Source organism: Primulina tabacum, chromosome 8, assembly GCF_025594145.1.
Source record: "Primulina tabacum isolate GXHZ01 chromosome 8, ASM2559414v2, whole genome shotgun sequence".
NCBI classification, from domain to species: Eukaryota; Viridiplantae; Streptophyta; class Magnoliopsida; order Lamiales; family Gesneriaceae; genus Primulina; species Primulina tabacum.
Genome location: NC_134557.1, coordinates 7421884 through 7443234, shown reverse-complemented (window position 1 = coordinate 7443234; position 21351 = coordinate 7421884). Strand labels below are relative to the sequence as shown.

The 21351-nt window shown below is 34.1% G+C and overlaps 2 protein-coding genes across 9 annotated transcripts; both read left to right on the top strand.

The window, feature by feature from the left end:
* Positions 1-509: 509 nt before the first annotated feature.
* LOC142553507 (uncharacterized) lies at positions 510-7603 on the top strand. Of its 4 annotated transcripts, XM_075663810.1 has the most exons (16): positions 560-662; positions 1262-1325; positions 1391-1541; positions 1652-1763; positions 1834-1956; positions 2433-2537; positions 3043-3126; positions 3218-3333; positions 4425-4526; positions 4627-4740; positions 4834-4890; positions 5525-5591; positions 5755-5808; positions 6025-6099; positions 6527-6562; positions 7104-7603. In XM_075663810.1, exons 3-16 carry the CDS (start codon positions 1522-1524, stop codon positions 7194-7196), a joined length of 1158 nt encoding a protein of 385 aa, XP_075519925.1. In that variant the 5' UTR covers positions 560-662; positions 1262-1325; positions 1391-1521; the 3' UTR covers positions 7197-7603. The 4 variants fall into 4 exon arrangements, with proteins under 4 accessions (XP_075519924.1, XP_075519927.1, XP_075519925.1 ...); XM_075663809.1 differs by lacking the exon at positions 1262-1325 and having other exon boundaries at positions 510-662; XM_075663811.1 differs by lacking the exons at positions 560-662; positions 1262-1325 and adding an exon at positions 682-849.
* Positions 7604-9817: 2214 nt separating this feature from the next.
* Positions 9818-18886, top strand: LOC142553506 (protein ENHANCED DISEASE RESISTANCE 2-like). Of its 5 annotated transcripts, XM_075663805.1 has the most exons (22): positions 10144-10274; positions 11261-11604; positions 11767-11841; positions 11964-12017; positions 12092-12157; positions 12231-12286; positions 12766-12890; positions 12964-13010; positions 13083-13180; positions 13691-13786; positions 13868-13932; positions 14015-14086; positions 14480-14626; positions 14988-15295; positions 15760-15823; positions 15941-16116; positions 16562-16663; positions 16793-16843; positions 16922-17065; positions 17615-17710; positions 18231-18332; positions 18483-18886. In XM_075663805.1, the coding sequence occupies exons 2-22, from the start codon at positions 11371-11373 to the stop codon at positions 18573-18575; spliced, it is 2271 nt and encodes a 756-aa protein (XP_075519920.1). In that variant the 5' UTR covers positions 10144-10274; positions 11261-11370; the 3' UTR covers positions 18576-18886. The 5 variants fall into 5 exon arrangements, 4 of the variants coding, with proteins under 4 accessions (XP_075519921.1, XP_075519923.1, XP_075519920.1 ...); XM_075663808.1 differs by lacking the exon at positions 11261-11604 and having other exon boundaries at positions 9819-10274; XM_075663804.1 differs by having other exon boundaries at positions 13868-14067.
* The last annotated feature ends 2465 nt before the right edge of the window (positions 18887-21351 follow it).

The window sequence follows — 21351 nt, the reverse complement described above, 5'->3', positions numbered from 1 at the left end:
ATAAAAATAAATAAAAATATTTATTTGATTTTAATTTCTACCTACTAGCATAGATTTATAAAAATTATTTATAAATTAAGGGTAATTAAGTCATTTGTAGTGTATTTTATCATTAAACTAAAATTATCACACCTAATAGAAGGGACATTTTATTCTTCTAAAATATTATTTATCAAGGGCCCATGATATTATCATAGTTTTTTTAAAAAGGTACAAAACATGGGATAAAGAGAATTATTTATTATATATATATATATATAAAAGTTTTGAGATATTGCATATTTATCGTGCATATTTACGTGAATATCAATTAGATGTCAATCACATATTTAATGTGATGAAACATAGAAAATTATATATTCAATCAGAGAATGAATCTTCATCGTTACTCGAATACATATGCATGATAAATATACAACATATCAATTTTTAACTATTGTATATAATATTTCATTCATCATTCAATTTAACTTTATCATCTTCATTCAAAGGTAAAAGTTAAAACCACGTTTAGTTGCTCAATGCCTCCATCAATCAAGTAAAACGAAATATAATAAGCAACTCTCTTTATTTGCAACATTAGATTGTCGGAACGTTCATACCGACCTCAAGAACACAAAGATCTCCCCGCTTTCTGCCCAGCAGTCGGCGCCCCCATATTTGTAATTCTTTCAAACCCTAATTTAGTCCATCATGAAGTTTGTTAATTTCAAATATCATTTTTATTCTTGAAGATATGTATGATCGAACAAAATTTTGTTTTTATTTGGTCTCCGTTCTTACATTTGAGATTGAAGAGGGTCTATCTCTCTGAAATGAAACAGGATTATGAAATGCTTTTTCACTGAGGTGAATTTAATGTCAAAGTTGCCAGTTTATCAAATGTTAGCATAGGCTCAATCCCCTTGCGTCAATGTATCGTTTTTGTTTCCTTATTGGGTTTAAGATACTGTATCTTGATGAATGTGGCCCTCTAATTTCTGATGAATCGACTATAAGCTAGTTTGATTTGTTTTGGGTGGGAGACAGCATCATGTAATTAGTTTGTGGTAATGCAGCTGGGAACTGTTTTCACGTAGCTTTGGAGATGTCCTCGCAGATCAATATAATTTGGAAAAAAGGCGTGATTGAAGCTTAAATAAACTTGATTTCTGCGTTATTCTAATTGCCATTCTGTTCATTTTGCCTTAATGGTGACATCTACTAAATGAATTTAAAATGGGGAATGAGAATTATGAATTGGTTACTGAAATTTACACAGCTTTCTTAATTGCTTAGATTCTTTGATGAAGCTCATCTAATAGAGTCGTTGCATGGATGAGAATGTGAGGTTTAACTGTTTTAAGAATCTTTATGTTATTTTTTAATGGCTTGTAAATGCATTTTATAGGATTAGCAGTTTGTGGGCTACAAATCAGATTTGTGAAAGTGACAGATGCGCTATATTCTTTTAGAGTTGCTTGCAAAATTGGTTGTGACTTAGTGAGTGACATTTGAGTTGCTCAATCGTTTTAAATCATAATGGGAACCTCACATCGCAGGTTTGTAAAGTTGCATCAATCTGTTTACAAAGAAACATGAAATCTTGGACCTGGGCCAATGGAGTGCTTACATTTTCTTTTTTGCTCTCCTTTTAATTGTCTATGAGCAGTGGGGTTTTTAAAAAGCCAAGTGGTAGTGCACGACTTGTGATAACAACCATTTTGGGAACGATGTTTGGATATTTCATAGGTGTTTCATTTCCATCTGTTTCTTTATCAAAGGTATGATCCTGATCATTTCATAACTTCTTCTAAAGAGAAAGTTATCACTATTTATTTAATTCTTCGACAGATCAATCTCCCATCAAGTGTAAGATCATCTATTGATGTGGCCTATATTGACGATCACCAGAATTCTGCTAGTCGTAGTTTGCCAGAAAATGTTGGTTCAGGTGGTACTCCTTCAACACCTAAGGTAAGTCTTTTCTTCAAAATTTAAGTCTTTTCTTCAAAATTTTGCATCTCTTCAAAATGCAGAGGTTTTACTGCTTTTTTTTTGTGTGTGCATTCCTTTTAAGTTGTTATTTTATAAATATAGGTCCATGGGTGTTATCATTGGTTGAGTTCATGTGTCACTTTTTTATGAAGATACTAGGTTAAACATCTCTTATTTCAAATGTTCATTCATTAACATCGACATATAGAATTTTAGATTTGCCAATTTATTGGATAGTGAACATTATTCTATTTCTTTCTTAATAACAAATTTGCCTACTGTATGCTTGTCCTGATTTGGGAAGCTTTGTTTGCTTCTCTTTTCTTACTCGATCTTGTTCTCCCTGATTGGCATGTGTATAATCGTGCATTATCTGCAGTTTTGCTATGGGTACAAAACCAGCATTAGATATAAGTTCTGTGTACTTGTAATTTTAATGTTGTTTGATTTTTCAGATCTTTGTACCTACAAATCCTCGCGGTGCAGAATCTTTAGCCCCTGGAATTGTTGTCTCAGAATCAGATTTTTATCTGCGAAGACTTTGGGGTGAACCCAGTGAGGTAAGTTTTGAAAAGCGTGGAAATGGTGATAACTCTGGTCTACCTATGTTTATATCTATATATTTTCTTTTTTGTTGCTGATGGAAATTCATAAACTAATACGTCAATTACGGATCAAATTCATGATTGTTCTTTTTCATGTTTTTTATTGTTTAATGTTCTTAGCATTGCTATCATTATTTTTATAAAAACCATTTGTTATTTATTCTTACTAATTTAAGTCGATCGCATTTAGGTTTTTCCAAGTTAGTTACTGAGATACATTATCGTTTATTTTTTCATGATTCTAGCATGGGTTACTATTGGGAGGTTAGAAATTAAATTTTTCACTTTTTTTATCTTCTTCAGTTTGATGAATTGTCTGCTTCCATGTTTCTGTTAGGTTGTTTATCATTTGTAACATAGGCATGTGTGATAAGTTAGGAAGCACAAAATGCTTTACTTATATTTTCATTAGATTTTGTGGAATTGAAGCATGCTTATGACTGCGATCTGGAACTTTCAGGATCTGAAAATGAAGCCAAAATACCTAGTAATATTTACAGTTGGTTTGGATCAAAAGAACAATGTTGATGCAGCCGTGAAGAAGGTTTAAAGACAGTAAATAATTTTACAACCGATAACAGATTAACTTTTCTAGAATTCCATTGCACTGGATTGATTTGGGTCTATTTTTCTAGTTTACTGAGGATTTTCAGATTATGCTTTTTCACTATGATGGCCATACAAGTGAATGGGATCAATTTGAGTGGTCACAACGTGCCGTACATGTCAGTGTTAGAAAACAAACAAAATGGTAATATTCCTCAGATCTTTGTTTTTCTTTATTGTTCTATGTGGGTGTCTTACCTTGTTTACTGGAGCCAAGGAGGTCCAATGGGAACGGATTTCAAGTTTTTAATGTTAGTTGAGTTGTTCACATTTGAAGGAGTAAAATTTTATTGATGTACTTTATAACACAATAAATCAATATAAACAATTATTTGTTGGTTTAAATACATCTATTTCTGCTGAGATTTGCCTATGTTTGACATGATTGTACCAGTTTCTGGATGTTATACTATCCCTTTCTATCATGGACATTTCAATGCAAGCAGTCCTCAGTGAGGAGGAGCTCCTATGAGCATATCCCCTGTCGCCAGAAAAAATGAGGAGTCTAAAATTCATTTTTACCATCCTTGTGTGGTGGGTGTGGTTTTTGAAAATGGTGAACCCTTATTGTTTTATTCAGCACTTATGAGTCATGAAGTCCACGTTTAACTGCACTTGGCATAACTGTGATGAACAATTACCATATGGAGTTAAATTGTGGTGCACACGCCTCTTGTACTTCCGTCTTTTTTTCTCAAATGAGCTATATTAGTCGGAACTGGTGCCCTTTAGACAGGCAACGAAAACCATACATTGGCAACCGTAAATGTCTCTCAACATATGAGATCTAAGAACCTGTCGAACGTCGATACTTTGTTTGGGCAAATCCTTCAATCTTTAATTATTGAGTTTGGAAAATTGAAAAATCCCTAACCGACCAGTAAAGCGTTATAGTTTTTGTCCTTAAAATCTATCATCCAACATCCCCAGGGGATGATTTTGGGAAAAGTACCATCATTGATGGCTGAAGTTCCCTTAGCAGATATGTTTAGTGCATGACATATAACCCAGTAGAGGTAGTTTTAGTTGACAAACTGAAAAACAATTTTTTCTTTTTGAATTTCATAGCTAAAGGACCAAAACAACACTACTGTGATGCACTAAAGCTCAATGTCAATAGGGCAAGTCAGAAAAAGAAAATTAACACTTATCGGTTCCTGTCGAAAATATAATGTCAACTCGGAAATGTCACTCTTTTCATCGCTTGTTGACTTCTCTTTATTGTCTGGTTCATAGGTGGTATGCAAAAAGATTTCTGCATCCGGATATTGTAGCTGCTTATGATTATATTTTCATTTGGGATGAAGATCTTGGAGTTGAACACTTTAATGCTGAGAAGTAAATATGGTCTTTTTAGTCTTCATACTTTCCGTTGTGTTAAATTGATGTATAATGTTTATTTATCCCCAACTGTTTTGGGGCCTTCTCTTCACAATAGGTATATTCAATTGGTTAAAAAACACGGTTTAGAGATTTCTCAACCTGGTCTTGAACCCAACAATGGACTGACATGGCAAATGACCAAGAGAAGAGGTGACCGAGAAGTTCACAAGTAGGTTTATTGAGTAAATACATAAGTACACACTACGGTTTCTACCAAATCTGTATCTTTGTAACCAACAGGTGTATGTATGTTCATAAACAGAGATACAGAGGAGAAACCAGGATGGTGTAGTGATCCACATTTGCCTCCATGTGCAGCGTAAATACTCTCCTTCTGCTATTGATAATATATATATATATATATATATATATATATATTCTGAACTTTATATTGTTGGGAACTTGGTGGCATATTGGCAGCTGGGGGTAACTGGATGGTGAAGGTAGTGCAAAGAAATTGCTCCTACTATCGATTGTGTTGGCACAGATCGGGAGGAACGGGAAGGATCTAATGGAACTAAAATCTCTTATTGGAAATTTGAATATCACTGTCGAATTTTTTGCCTTTTCAGTACATCACCAAGGTTCATGGATAAATTGTTTTATCTAGAATGATTGAGTAGCACACAACTGGAAGACCACTAATTGGAAATGTGACCTTTAATTGATGATTAAATGTATCCAAATTAATATATGGCTTAGTTTCGCGGAATAATTGGTAACGGTGGGCTGGAAAGAAAGAATACTGATTATCTCAATTATGGCTCATGGTCTACATAAAATATGACCTTATGTTAGAGTTATATGTGGAAAAAAATATTTGAATTTTAAATCTGCTAGAATTTTCTGGAGTCTTTCTCAATCAATGTTGATATCCATCAATCTCAAATCTAATGTCTCACCCGTAAAGTGTACAATAATAACTTATGTTACTATTTCTGTTTTTTGTTCAGTTTTGTGGAAATCATGGCTCCGGTGTTTTCTCGTGAAGCTTGGAGATGTGTTTGGCATATGATTCAGGTACTTGTCTATTTTTGGGATACGAGACTCGGCATCACCTCTTTCTGTTTTTGTATCCATTTATTATATTCATTCATATAGCTTGCCAGCACTTGGTTGCTGTTCCAGGGCTCTGTTTCAACCATGTTGTTGATCAGTGCCTCTTTAATTCATATGCTTGCAGAATGACTTGGTGCATGGTTGGGGATTGGATTTTGCTTTAAGGAGATGTGTTGACGTTAGTCTCTCTGTTTCTTTCTCTCTCTTTTGTGTGTGTATGTGTGTGCGCGTGCCCGTTTGCAAGTAAGAGCCGAAGGGAAAAGGGAAGAAAGCCTTTAAGAGAAGTTCTCTTGTTTCAATTATTCAAATTATCTTGTGTCATAACCTCAAGTTCTTGGAGAACCTTGCTATCCTTTCACAAAATTGTCTAATTGCTTTTTGTTTTCCCCTGTAGCCTGCACATGAAAAAATTGGTGTTGTTGATTCACAGTGGATTGTGCATCAAGTTATTCCATCACTTGGAAGTCAGGTTAGTTATTAGTAACTCGTCAATAATCATATTACTCATGCTACAGATTCCTATGTTCTGGAGCCGGTTACATTAACTACAGATAAGTTTACCGACGACATCCTTAGAGTATAGAAAATGTGACTATTTGGAGTCTATACCTTAGATTGGACTTGCATGGTTTGAATAAACAGATAAAAAAATGATTAACCAAGGCCTTCATGTTGTTGAAGTTTGTTTCTTCTGATTCTTAAATTCACCTTTTTAAGTAGCCGACCCTTCTTAAATCCATCCACTTCTGTGTTTGTTGATAACAGGGGTTAAGTAGCGTTACATTTCATAAATAATTGCCTGGTTTCTGTTTGTTTTAATGCTCTTTCTGGTTTTTTTGTGTTATTGTCTTTGCACACAATTTCAATAATTTTGCAACTTCTTTTTAAATTCCCAGGGAGAATCTGAGAATGGTAAAGCACCGTGGCAAGGGGTATGTATATCCAGAACTGTGATGTGTGTTTGTCTAAATGATATTGTATTCTTTTTTGCCCTCGACTTGAATAACTTGGTTGGCTTATATTTAGGACATATTCTCTATATACGTTGATTAATCTGCGCTGTTATTTTTATTCTGACAGCTTAATCTTTGTGAGTTAAAAACTTTTTTCTAAGAAGGATTTGGTCCATGAACTACCATATTTTCAGACATAAAGCATCTTGAATTTCGATCTGAGAGAGTGATTAAGGAAAACAAAAAACAAAACACAAAACTAGCCCAACCATTGCAGTGGCGGACTGAAGTGGGAACTAGTAAAGGAATTATAGTAAAAAAACAAGTCAAAATCTTGTGTATAAGTTTTGAAACTGCATGTTTCGCCTTCTAAACTTGTTGAATCGCCCATCTTACCTTATACTGCCCAACCCTTTACAAATTCTATATTTCCCTAAATTCCTTGGGATCATAAAAAAATGGTGTTTTGCTTATTGATAAAAAACTACTTAGCTTATGTGTGTGTGTGTGTGTCCAATAGGTACGAGAGAGATGCAAAAAGGAATGGGTTCTGTTCCAAGACCGACTTGCGAATGCGGACAAAGCATATTTTGCTCAGATTGGAAACAATTGAAGCATGAAGTCATAGCAATCTTCTTTGTACATTTCTTCTTCTACTATTTCCTTATTTCTAGTTTTGAGTGTCCTTTCAGATGTAGGATAAGAACCCAGTTTTTTTTTCAGCTTTCTTCTTTTTCCTTTTATACTCAGTTCTATGCAAAAATGAGATGTAGGCTCATTAATTTTCGTGTAAACTGTTTGGTAGTACTAAATAGGTTTCTTGACCTTAGGGAGCTGATGATACTTTGTCAAATTTTTTGTGATATTTCTTTGTCACTTTCACTATCTCACCACGACAGGACGATGAGGAATTCACATTAGTTGAAACTTTTGGTCTTACATCAAAATCTTTGGACCCATCTCATTTATATTAGAGAACATTGTATTTGTGGTCCTATATATTTTGATTTTGGTCCTTCACTTTTTTCGAATTTCAGTGTTATAATTTTAGTTATTTTTTTATCGGAGAGTTGACATGACCATTCAAAAATCAATTAAAATTGAGAAGAAAAATATATTGGATTGAAATTGAAATTTGACGATACAAAAAATCAAATAGTAAAAATAAAAATTGTATGTTCAAAAATATAATTCTCTCGTTATCTTATGTTACGATGATGCTAAAAAAAATATATGCTATTTTTCTTCGCATTCTGCCGTCCTGCAACCTGTCTTTAGTATGCATATAATACGTCTATAGGATAGTGTCTCTTGTTTCGGTATTCTTTTAATTGGTTGCTATATCTATCGAATTGAGTATCAAAATTTGAACAAATTCAAATTACTTTTTCCTAATCTAAATGTTAGAACCCGCATAAAAGTTGAATAGATATTTTAAATTCGTTTTAGGCAATAATCAAATAAATCATACCAAAAGCACTTCATGTTCATATAACTATTTATGAACCCCCTCTATTTGGCGAGGGTAAATTTTTAGTAGTATCATTGTTAGTTATCTCACATCGATTGGATAAAATCTATGAGAATTGTATGTATGAACTTAAACAATCGTCTTCTCTTGAGCTAGCTTTTGGAGTGGAGTTAGGACTAAATATCAATCTTAACATAATATCAGAGTCAATGTTCCATTGTTATGTGATGAATTACCCATAATTGAGCAATTTGTAAACTTGCTCCAAATTCCTGAACGTGATGGGGTGTGTTAGTTGTCTCACATCAGTTAGATAAAATCCATAAGAATTACATATATGGATTTGGACAATCAAATCTCATTGAGCTAGTCTTTGGGGTTAAGTTAAGTTCAAGTATCAATCTTAACATGATATCAGAGCTCAAGTTTCACTGTTATGTGTTAGAATGTCCATAGTTAGACCACTCGTTTTGCCCATAGTTGGGCTATTTGTAAACTTCACATTCCATGTGTTTATTCTTGAGTGTGATGAGGCGTGTTAGTTGTCCAACATCAGTCGGATAAAATCTCTGGAAGTTTCGTAAATGAACTTGGACAATCATCATCTGTTGAACTAGTTTTTAGGGTTGAGTTATGTAAGATAATCCTCCTCCGTTGAGCTAATTTTTTTGATATTGAGTTACATAAAAGTCTCTATTCTCAGAATTCAATTATCCTTTATATATATATTCGATATTAAAATTTTATATTTATAAAATATCTTAATACTATTGTTACATGTAAATTATTTTAAATCCCATCAAATTATAGTAAAGAAACATTAAAATTAGTTTACCTAACATTTTTAATTATATTTGGGTAAAAATCAATTATAGTCTGCAAATATTATCAAGATTTTTTTAATAAATATTTGATATCATATGTTGTAAATTTTATTGATAATAAATAATCACAAAAACTCATGTGAAATAGTCACACATGCCAATTTTGTTAAATGAATTTTCAATTCGATTCAATTCATGAAAAAATATTATTTTTTATGTTAAAATTATTGATTTTCACTTTAATATAGATCATGTTGAGAGACATAACATAAATAATTATGTTCACATTCATATACATACACTAATTATAAACCGGGCTTAGCTCCACTGGTTTAATTTTGGAAATCCCCTGTAGTAGCTAGACTTCGAGTCCTCACCTTATATATTAGGAATCTAAAAAAAAGAGAGAGACTAATTGAGAAAATAAAATAATTCACCATTAATCAGATAAAGACTTAATTTGATTTAAAAATCAGGGTAAAATAAATTTAAAGCTCTTTTAATTCATATATTTATATGTTTCTATTTATGAAGAAAATCATTATGTTTAAATATGATGACAAAAATTTTTGTAAGACGGTCTCACTGGTCGTATTTTGTGAAACATATATTTATTTGGGTAATTCATGAAAAAATATTACTTTTTATGTTAATATTATTACTTTTCATTGTGAATATCGGTAGGGTTGACCTGTCTTATAGATAAAAATTCGTAAAACCGTGTCACAAAAGACAAAAAAATCAAGGGAACGTTTTGGTTTTGGTTTTGGCTGCTGAACTAAGAAAATACTAAAAATATTTATAGGATCGCATTTTTTGAAGGGTTGGAGTGTAAATTAAAAAAAGAACGATGGCAGAAGCGTCATTTCGAGTATCAATCATTTGTCCCGGGCCATGCTGAAGCCTTTGTCTCACATTTAGTGGAGAGTAAAGACAAACATCGAACCAACTAAAAGAAAGCGACAAAACGAAGGAGAAATCAAGCCGAACGGAGCCGGCATCCTCTTTTCTAACTGGCAATTCCATAAATAAAGCAATAATTCCTTCTTTAAAGATTGGTCATACAAGCAAGTAAAAAGAAAAAAAGAACAGCGGCGGCAGCAGCAGTGCCTCTGTGTTAATGTGCGTGAGCTTGGTTTGATAGTTCACCGCATTGAAACTATAGTTTGACTGTGTTGTACGCGTTTTCGGCGGAATTGGGAGTTGGGTTGTCGAGGATTGTTGGGAACAAGCTGCGGAAATGGATGTATCACAGAGCGATGGTTGCAGAATGGAGGGGTGGCTGTATTTGATTCGCTCCAATCGGATCGGGTTTCAGTATCCAAGAAAACGCTACTTCGTTCTTCAAGATCACTTACTCAAGAGCTTCAGATCTGTTCCGATTTCTAATGACGAGGTTTACTTTATTTTCTTGATTTGTCTTTTCCAGCGCTATATTGTGGTACATCTCAAATTTTGATCCGTTTGTGGCTCTTGCGGCAATTTAGGCTCATTGCCGGAAATTTGTGTTTTGTTTGTTTTGCGCTGATAAATTATGTTCGTCGGAGTGAACTGGAATTGTGCAATAGCTGATGGCTTAAAATATTTTTGAATGCCGGGATCAAGAACTGTTGAGAAATATTACATAATATAATAAGGCATGAAACTGAAAGATAAAGTGAGATCTGGAGTTTGTGTGGTTTGGTTCCATCGAAAGCTCGGTCCCAGGCGACATCAATTGATTCGCTAGAAACCTAGAGCTATAGAGAACACAAACTAAAACTTGAATCACTACACCTTCAGTGCATCGGCCTCACCTTTACAACTTGAGGGAAGTACGTTATTGGATCTTTAAAGCTTTCTTTTGTGGTATCCTTTTAATTATTGGTATTATTTCTTGATTTCGTTTAGATCCTACACCTAGTACGTTGACGAAACACATCACATCACTATTCAACTAAGCAATTCTCTTAGTATTGCTAAATTCAGTTTGTATAGCCATTTTGTTATGTGAATTATAATTGCACGTGAAATACATGTGAAATTTCTATCTTGGATTGGTAAATATTTACGAGTTACCATAATTATCATGTTAACTCCAAGAGCGTGCTTGTAAGAACAATGCTACTTAGATACTGTCTCCTAGTGCTTGTGCAACTATTACAGGTTGATTGGCCATTACTTTCTGAATAGAAAAGCATCTTTATTTTGAAGAATGTAGAATCATTTTAGAGTTTCTCAATTGCGTGAAAGCTTTATATAGGATCTTTGACAGTATGCAGTGGACGTTCTCGTTCTTATTTCAATCTGGTCCATTCCTTGGTAGATTTTGAGAATCCAGTCATTATAGTTATTTGGTTGAAAATCGAGTTTCTCAAGAAGATACAGTGGTTAGGTATATAGGTGCATTTAAAAGATGGGAATTGGGAAATCTGGAGGCAAGTTAGAGAAGCACAATGGAAACTGGTCCACTAACCTTGTATATTGTAAAGTTTTCTAGAGGAATCTAACTGATGGTGGTTATATATTTTTGGGCCGATAAAATGGATAAGCTACAGTTTTATTGTCTTGCATTTGGTTTCACTGGAGGCTGCATATCATCTCAACTATCAACAAAATATGCCCTTCAGAAACTGATTTGTGTTGTCCCGGACAGTTACCTCCAATTTCAGTGGTTATATGAATGTTTATATATTTCTTTTGAGGTACTGGGCATACCATTGGTTTTGGCTTATACCAATCAGAAGGTAAACCGCTTAATTACATGGCATAAAATTGTTCTCAGATGTCAATGATGAAGTAAATATAAGTACGAGGTTCATAAAATCTTTTGTGCATATCATATCTTAATTATTTTTTGTTTATACTGACTGCAATAACTGACTAATCCCATTCTAACTTTTCTGCAGGATCCTGTTAGAAGTGCAATTATTGATTCCTGCATAAGAGTGACTGACAATGGGAGAGAGAGCATTCAAAGAAAGGTAGATACAAGAGCCATTTGTAGTTTATTTTACCTACTGCATGCACCGTAAGAGAATGAGAGATATATTCCCGTTTGAATTATGTGAATATCACTTTCTTGCTACAATTTTGTGCTTTGCAGGTCATTTTTGCTTTCACTCTGTACAACACCACTAATCCCAACGATCAACTGAAGGTGTGCAATATCTCTTCCCATTTGGTCCTGTTTATTGTGAGTCAATATAATTAGAAAGACTTTGTAATTTGTAGTTAGGAGCAAACAGTCCAGAAGAAGCTGCAAAATGGATCCATTCCTTCCAGGAATCAGCTTTGAAGGTCAAGACTGCTCTTTCGATTGTGCGCCAAGTTATTGTGTATGACAGAATTGATAATTTTCCAATCTATGCAGCCAGATCAGAATCAAAGGAATTTTGACTTTTCTGGGAGTGAACCAAGGTCATTGAGGTATAAATCTAAGTAAGAAGTGCTTGATTGTTGATCCTGTGGAGTTGGTCGCACGTGCTTAGGGTAATTTTTTTTATCAATAAATAAATAAAAGATAAGAGGTGAAAATACAAGCTTAACTCAATATATCAAAATGAGTAGCATCTGGGTATAAGAAATGTAAGCACATAAGAACATGAATCCGAATCTTCCTAAACACAGCCTCCACAGAAGGGGTGGTCTTACCATCCCGTGCAGACCACACATTATAATCCGTACATGAAATGCCTAGAACCCAAGCCCGTGTGATATGAAATCTGCCACGGTATGCTTTCTTGAACACTTCAAAGTGTAGCTTACTGTTGTCATAAAAATGTGTTTAGGGTGATTTTTAAATAGAAAGTAGGTTACTCATGATTTTCAAGAACAATTGACAGTGTGTTTAAATTTTTTAATTATTGTTGACATGAAAATTGAGTTTCAGTCTACATTCCATGTAGGCTAAACTGTTCCTATAAGAATTCACGATCTATAAACTGGAGTATCTGTTCGTCATCTGTCAGTGATATTATGACATCTGATGTGGTTGCACCATCACCCTGGAAAATTTTTGGTTGCCAGAATGGTATGGGTTAAGCTCAATACGTGTCCTGCTATGCAGCCGGCTAAATGCCTTGTCTAACAACAAAAAAATGCAGGTCTAAGATTATTTAAAGAAGCTAAGGATAAAGAATTTCAAGGGCAGGTTGGTTGATTTTATGAATCTACCAAAGTCTTCAAAACTGTCTTTATTTACAACCATTTTCATGTTTTGCAGTGGGATGATCATCCAGCAATAATGGCTGTCGGTGTAGTTGATGCAACTTCTGAGGCTATTTTCCAAACCCTGATGTCTCTTGGTCCTTCAAGATCAGAGTAAGTTAAAAGACACATAGACAATATTTGATGGAACATATCCTCGCCCATGAGTGCATGCATGCACACATGTGTGTTTGTTTGTGTGTTTATTATACAGACCCACAGAGACATATATGTATGGAGAGATCATTTTTATTAATTTATTTGTTACCTTTGTTGATTCAGCATTGGAAACCTGTGAGAGAGTTTTTGAGAATTTACTTCTCTAGAAATTTTAACTTCAAAAAACACGGATCACTAAACATGTATCAAAGATACACAAATTACCTTCCCGAGTGAAGCAATTGACAATAAAAATTTTTGAGCTAGCAACTCCCATGTTGCCCTTTATTGTTGTTTTGTTTTACGGTAACGGTACCGGCCTTCCCCTATTTGCTTTGGATGACTTAGCCTTGATGAATTTGATGTCTTCATTTTTTGAGTTATATATTATTCAATAAATGTCAATTTGTTGAATCCAGTTGATGTATATCCTTTGTTTTAACTGTTTATGTTTACTCTGTGCAGATGGGATTTCTGTTTCTATAAGGGTTGTGTGATTGAACATGTTGATGGTCATACCGATATAGTTCACAAGCTTCTACATCGTCATTGGCTTCCATGGTATGATTCTTATCTTTGTCTGCATGAAAACTGTTCCTTTTAATTGTTTTCAAGTGTTTATACACATCAAGCTTGTTGCAGGGGCATGAAGCGAAGAGATCTTCTGTTACGGCGTTATTGGCGAAGGGAGGATGATGGTACCTATGGTAATGCAGTAATGCTAGAATTTGCTGAAATTGAACAAACACTACTTATGATTTCGATTGTTCAAAATTTTTTTCCCTGCAGTGATCCTGTACCATTCAGTCTTTCACCGGAAGTGTCCACCTCAAAGGGATTATGTACGCGCCTGCCTTAAAAGTAATGTATGTTTTTCATGTGGAATTGATGATTATTTATATCATGAATTTTAGCACTAAAATTCAGGGATATATTAGCTGGTATGTTTGGCTCAGAATGTGCAGAAATGTTTCCTGTATGTGCTTTACTCTTCATGTTACTTGTCAGAAATACATAATGCATACCATGGTACTGACTAGCATGAGCGACTTATCACGGTCGCTGCAATTTGTTGGCTTACATCTGCTGCCTCATGACTATTTTATTGTTTCTTCTTGTAGTTTTCTGATCCTATTGTCTCACTGTCATCTGTGCTCCTTATATATTGTTTTATAGTTTCAAGTCTGTGTTAAATCCAAAATGCTTGCGGTTTGAACTTGGATGACTAGGGATGATACTATGTATTCCTCACAGGTGGAGGGTATGTTATATCTCCGGTGAATGAAGGAAAACGTTCAGTAGTGAAGCATATGCTTGCTATTGATTGGAAATACTGGAAATCATATATAAAGACATCATCAGCCAGATCTATTACAATAAGCATGCTGGGGAGACTTTCTGGTGTGCTCCTTGTCTTTGTTTGCTTGTAGTTTGAAAATGGTTTTTCTTAAGTCTCCATAGTGTCAATTCTGATTTCAGAATTTCGATTTTACAACTTTTTGTGTGCTCATGCATATCTTTAAGGTGTTAGGTTTTCTTTAGATGCTGGATATATAAGGTATCATTGTTTTTGTATAATGAAGAGGATGACTACCTCAAAAAAAATGAAGAGGATGACCGAATCAATGCAATAATAGAAATTTTGAAACAAAAATTGCTCAAAGTCAAACTCTAGTCGTTAAACAAGATTCTTTTTTGTTTATCTATTAGTGTATTTTGATTATTCTTTTCTTGTAATTGATGAATGCTTACCTTTCTTTAGCCTTGCGGGAGCTCTTTAGAGCAAAGTTAGATTGTTCGCATCCTGATTTCTCATCAAATGAGTTGATGAGCAGCAATAGCTTACAGCAGAGTAAAAATGAACTGAAGGTTGAAGTTGGAACTTGCCAGGAAAATGGGAATATTAAGGAGGATGTGGAGGAAGAAATTGTTAAGACACCTTCTGAACATTCAAGTCTAATGGGATTACATGATGCTGCAGATGAATTTTTTGATGTCTCAGAACCACTGGAGTATGAGCAGTCAGAAAATGGTTGGCCTTCTGACTTTGGTCCCGAAATTTACTCACAGGTACCACTGACTTGCTATAACTATTGCATATTGTTTTGTTGAAGGATGAAATTTTGTTGGGCGCATTTACTAATGACCAGAATATGTTAAATTCAGAGGTTACCAGTTGTGTCTCAAGTGCACACCTCTCAGCCCCTTGTTATAAAACAACATAAATGGAAGCTAGATATGGCTGTTGGCACAGTGTTTTTTAAAATAAATTTTAGGTACAAATTTTTATATCATATGTGAAAGGAAACAACTCCTGAATGGACGATTTCAATCTGCTGGATATCAGGGATATATTTCTCTGCCAAAAGAAAAAGAAGTGCTGAATTTTTTTACTTAATTATTCAGGCTGAGGGTTACTTTATTGTTAATAAAAGAGAGGATTTTCCAATCTTTGTTTTAAATGCTACCCTTAGGATTCTCTCCCACTATTATTTTTCAAAAAATATATGTTACTTACTAGTTGAGTGTTTCAGGATACACGTCAACCCAGACTATCAACTGCTGCTGTCTTTGTGAAAAAATTGCATGATCTTGCAGGTTTGTACGAAACTCATTTATTTGAGTCATTTTTTCCACTTCCCCCGCTTCACAGTAGAGTGATGAAGTTTGATCTAAGGTTCTGAATTTAATGAGATTGAGATGTTGTTGCTATAGTTCAAAAAAAGGGTTATGCTGATTTGCATGAGATATCAAGGGAAGACAGTCTGTCATGCAACTATGGATCCACCCTTCCAAATGATTCTACCTGTAATTTGCTCTGTAGTTGGACAGAAACAGATCCTTCGACATTTCTGATTCGTGGAAAGACGTATTTGGATGACAGAAAAAAGGTGATCCCCCCCTTTTGAATTTCAATATTTATTGACATATCACTGTTCGTTACTCGTCATGTGGAGCCTTTTCTGTGTTTGGTTCTAATTTTACCATTATTGTGTATCTCCAAGATCACAATGGACTGCATTTATCTTTTTCCATTGAAATCAAAATTTTTTTAAGGTCCTTTACGCACCTAAAAAATAAAGCCTTTCCGTTTTGGTTGCTTATTTTTTTTAGAATGATGTACATAAATCCTAATTTACATATAATTTACCATATTTCAAACTTGTTACCTACTCCTGAACTTTCTTTTGTATTTGTGTCTGACATCCTCAATCAGAGCTTTCTTCAGTTGTCTATGTAGTACTGGCTTTTGTGTATAGTCTGAATGAAGTACTTTTTTAGGAATAAAATTGTGTGGATTGGGTTTATGGTAATTTTTCGTATGGTTCACCCCAGATTAAGGCGAAAGGTACATTGATGGAAATGGTAGGTGCTGATTGGTTGAGATCTGACAAGCGAGAAGATGATCTTGGAGGCCGTCCTGGGGGTATTGTTCAGGTCTTGACATTATTAGAATTTATCTCTACAGTTTATATTCTCTAGTAAACTTTTTGTAATCATTCACTTGTAAAAGTTGCACATTGATCTCTGAAGCTGAAAAAGAGGTTTCTTATGTTTACCATGCAGAAATATGCTGCTAAAGGGGGGCCCGAATTTTTCTTTGTCATAAACATACAGGTGAATCAAGTTTCTATCATTTTAAACAAGTTCTCAGTTGTCCTTGCATAATACTTGCGAAATATTTGGTTGGACTAGGTCCCAGGTTCGACGACATATAATCTTGCTTTGTACTATATGATGAGCATTCCTTTGGAAGATGCTCCTTTGCTTGAAAGTTTTGTCAATGGAGATGATGCTTACAGAAATCCAAGATTCAAGCTCATACCATACATCTCCAAGGTCAGTGACCTGGTTGTCAGTGTGAGACATAACTGCACTCTCATCTGATTGAATAAAGCAAGTAACATGAGTTGACTCCAGATCCTTGTATTTCAGACCTGATGGTGCATTTTTCAAATACTGTTTTCTGAACTTCATTTTCTATTTTCTTTTGTATGTCTTATGTGCATTCTTCAATACTGTTTTCTTAATTCCATTTTAACTTACTGGCAACTTCATCCCTTTGGTTGGTGGTTATGTTGGTTGATCATATCTCGAAGAACTTGTGTAATGTTGAGGAGATGTTTTCATACAGAAGCAATCTAACTTATTGGACATTGTATTTAGGTGATTTATTTGTAAACAGTATGCTTAAAATAATTTGAATTATCAGTGGTTCCTTTCCTTAGACCTCTTTTCGTGAATATTTTACCCTGCTTTCGTCTAATAATTTCTCCCCCAAGGTCTTTTCTTCATTCTTGATCGAGAAAAACCACAAGAGAATTGTATCCTATTTACAAAAGGCTAGGAGTTATGCAAATCTCACTGATTATGATATTTGTTTCTCAGGGTTCATGGATAGTCAAACAAAGCGTCGGAAAAAAGGCATGTCTGATTGGCCAAGCACTAGAAATTAATTATTTCCGTGGGAAGAACTACTTGGAGGTATAGTGTTTGGTCCTACAAGAGTTTTCTATGCATTTTCATTGCATGGAGTTGTTTACCAACTTGATCCCCTGGTTCATTTCCTTACATGACCATTCTTCAACATTAAAGTTAAGGGCTCTATGTACGTACTAATTAGTTCTCTTAGTCTGTCTTAATTACATCTTTGAGCACCTGATAAATTGATATTGGTTGGGTAACTGCCTCAATTCTTAATATATTATCTCCTTTTTCTCAATTTTAAAGTAATTAATGAATTAGCTATAACTTTTGCCATCTGCAACATCTTTACCTTAAAGCCTGCTGGTAGCACAAAACGTATCAACCGTCCAGGCAAAAGAATAAGTCGAGACATTACTTTTTAGGCCTTTGGTGCGATGATTTCAAGAGACATGTTCCATCAAAAGTGGGATATTCTAATGATAGTTCTGTTTCTTTCTCCCGCATCTATGTGTCTGCATGACATGTTGATCTCTTGTCTACAACATAACACTATAGCCGCTATGTCCAATTATTTCAGCTTGGGATTGACATTGGCTCGTCCACTGTTGCACGAGGTGTGGTCAGCCTTGTTCTCGGTTACCTGAACAATCTGGTAATTGAGATGGCATTTCTAATACAGGTAAATTATCTGCAACTCTCACATAATGTGTGCTAGAAAGCCGTGTATCAAAATGAAATTTTCAAATAACTATTATTTCACCTATGTGTGCTCATTGATGTTGCATTATTCAACTCAGCCATGATTCTGATGATATTTTCTGGCACGCAGGCTAATACACCAGAAGAGCTACCGGAGTATCTCATCGGAACATGTCGTCTCAACCATTTGGACGTCTCTAAATCCATACTAGTGAAACCATAAAACCTGAGTAAATGAAACTACATGTTCATTCATTAGCAAGTCCCGGTACCCTCCAAAAGCAGCTTGTTTTGATTTGCAAAGAAAATTTAAAGATTGCTGACAGAAGAATGAATGAATGCAGATGCCGGTGTTCTTGCTACCTATAATTCTTTCATTACACCAACTGGAATTATTATATTTTGGTTGTCCATATGCAGGGGCCAAATAACATGTAATATGTTTCCATGTCTTGCCAGCGACTTCATATTATACTTGGAGACTTCATATTATACTTGGATTGGAATTATAAGACACACTTGTGGTTGTTATTATGAACATGTGAAAACCAATTACAGCATGCCACGTGTCATGAGTACATAAAGTAGTGAAGTCTGTCAGTCTACTAAAATTGGACAGAAAGGTAAATTGCAGGACTCCTTTCGTACTTTTAAGTTGTCACTGGTTGTGACTGGGCAGTACCCTTAACCATCCATCAATCGACACGTGAATATTAATTTAACTTTTTTTTAATAAAAATGAGAGATGATTCAAAGTTTTTGACTCTTCTCTCTCTCAAACCCAACCATGGTTGAGTGGTAATTCAGATATAAACTTCGCTGAAATCTCGTCAAACCATTTCTCCTGAGGTCATTTCTCGGTTAAGATCGACTCCACCGGTGACACGTTGCTGCCTCCCAGATCTCCGCCACCAACTCTGAGTCCGACACCAACTCCACGGGTGAATTTGAATTTGACGGGTTTTTTCTAAAAATAATATATTTTTAAAACTTATTTATTAAAATATAACAGATTCTAAAACATTACGAAAATATGACAATCCGGAATGTCAGAATCCGAGACAGGCTGACACGGATTCTAAGAATCGGATTTTAATTTTTTTTTTTAAAAGGGAAATCGGCGACGGTTTTTTAAACCGTCGCTATTTGCGACGGTTTAACCACTACGGCACGGATTTTTGCCATTCTAACCGAACGCGTCACATATTCATTTGAATGCGTGACACAATTTCATGCCTATAAATTGCACCGAGTATTTGGCGAATTCATCACATCCTTCAGCTCAACTTTTCGGTTTCGGAATTCTTCTTGAGCAGTTTTTTTTTTCTTCGGTCCGTGTCTTTTTTTTTTGTTATAAAAATTCAGTGATTCTCTTTCCCTTATAAATTGCGTCGATCGTGTGCTTAACGGAATTCTTAATTTGATTTGATAGTTTTCTGTCGCATAACAGAATTTGGGAGAATTGCGCCGAGTCTAATTCGAATCTCTGTTTTTTCTTTCTATATTGAATTGTTTTTTGTATATTATTTCTGATAATGTTTGTAATATGAATAACTACACATATTTTGATTATACTAATACTCCAAATATTAATCTCAATATAAACGATTAGTTAAATAATTAATATCATAATATATTTATATTCTATGTTGAATTAAAAATTTGTTTAAACATGGATGCAAAAATTAGTACACAATTAATACTATTATTATCTAAATTTAATTACTATAAATAAATATATTTAAATTACTGTCATTAGTATAAATAATGTAATTGTTTAAATTTACCGTAACTTAACAATGAAATATTTAAAAAATGTTAAAAAAGCTATAAATAATTGTTTTCATATTTTAAGAGGAACATGAAAATCTTAATTTGTTTAATTCCAACAATGTTTAAAAAAGTTACCGCAGCTTCTAAATCCCAAAACAATTAAGATTCCCAAACAATAATAAATTCTTTGAATCAATAGTATGAAATATTGTTTGGAAAATAACGTTATTTTATTATTGTTTAGGAAAGAAAATTTTTTAATTTTTTTTTTTAAATTTTGGGAATTAACGACGGTTTTTGGTTAAACCGTCGCAAATAGCAACGGTTAAAAAAAATTACCGCAACTTCTAAATCTCAAAACAATTAAGATTCCCAAACAATAATAAATTTTTTGATTCAATAGTATGAAATATTGTTTGGGAAATAAAGTTATTTTATTATTGTTTAGGAAAGAACTTTTCTTAAATTTTTATTTAAATTTTGGAAATTAGCAACGGTTTTTGGTAAAATCGTCGCAAACTGCGACGGTTTGATAAACCGTCGCGGATAGCGACGGTTTTGGTTAAACCGTCGCCGATTTCCTTTTTTTTAAAAAAAATTAAAATCGGATTCTTAGAATCCGTGTCAGTCTGTCCCGGATTCTGACCGGGACAGTGAATCCGGAACTTCAAACTCTGGATTGTCATATTTTCATAATGTTTTAGAATCTGTTATATTTTAATAAATAAGTTTTAAAAATATATTATTTTAAAAAAAAACCCGAATTTGACTTTCCCCACTTCAGATCTAAACACTTCAAAAAAATTAGGTGTTAGTAAAAAATTTTCGCTAATCGTCGCAAAATTTTGAGACTGTTTCTGTTTAAACCATCACAATTTTGCTTGAGTTTTATTATTTTAGCGACTGTTTAAACAAACTGTCGCTAATGAGCGACATTTTAAGCACAACCGTCGCTAATTAAAATCGTCGCTCATTGGCACCGTTTTAAGCACAACCTGTCGCTAATGTTAGATAATTTGATGGTTAATTAATGAAAATTAAGCAAGTTAATCAATGTGTTTGATTGGAAAAATTCGAAACAAAGAACGAAACTTAATGAACGAATATTTAGTTCGGTGGTTTTGAATTAAACTCGAAACGAGTTCATCAAATGTTGAAAGAACTTCAAACGAGTAGTTGGAACATGTAAGGGACAAAAAAAGAAAAAAAAATTTGTCTGTGAACAG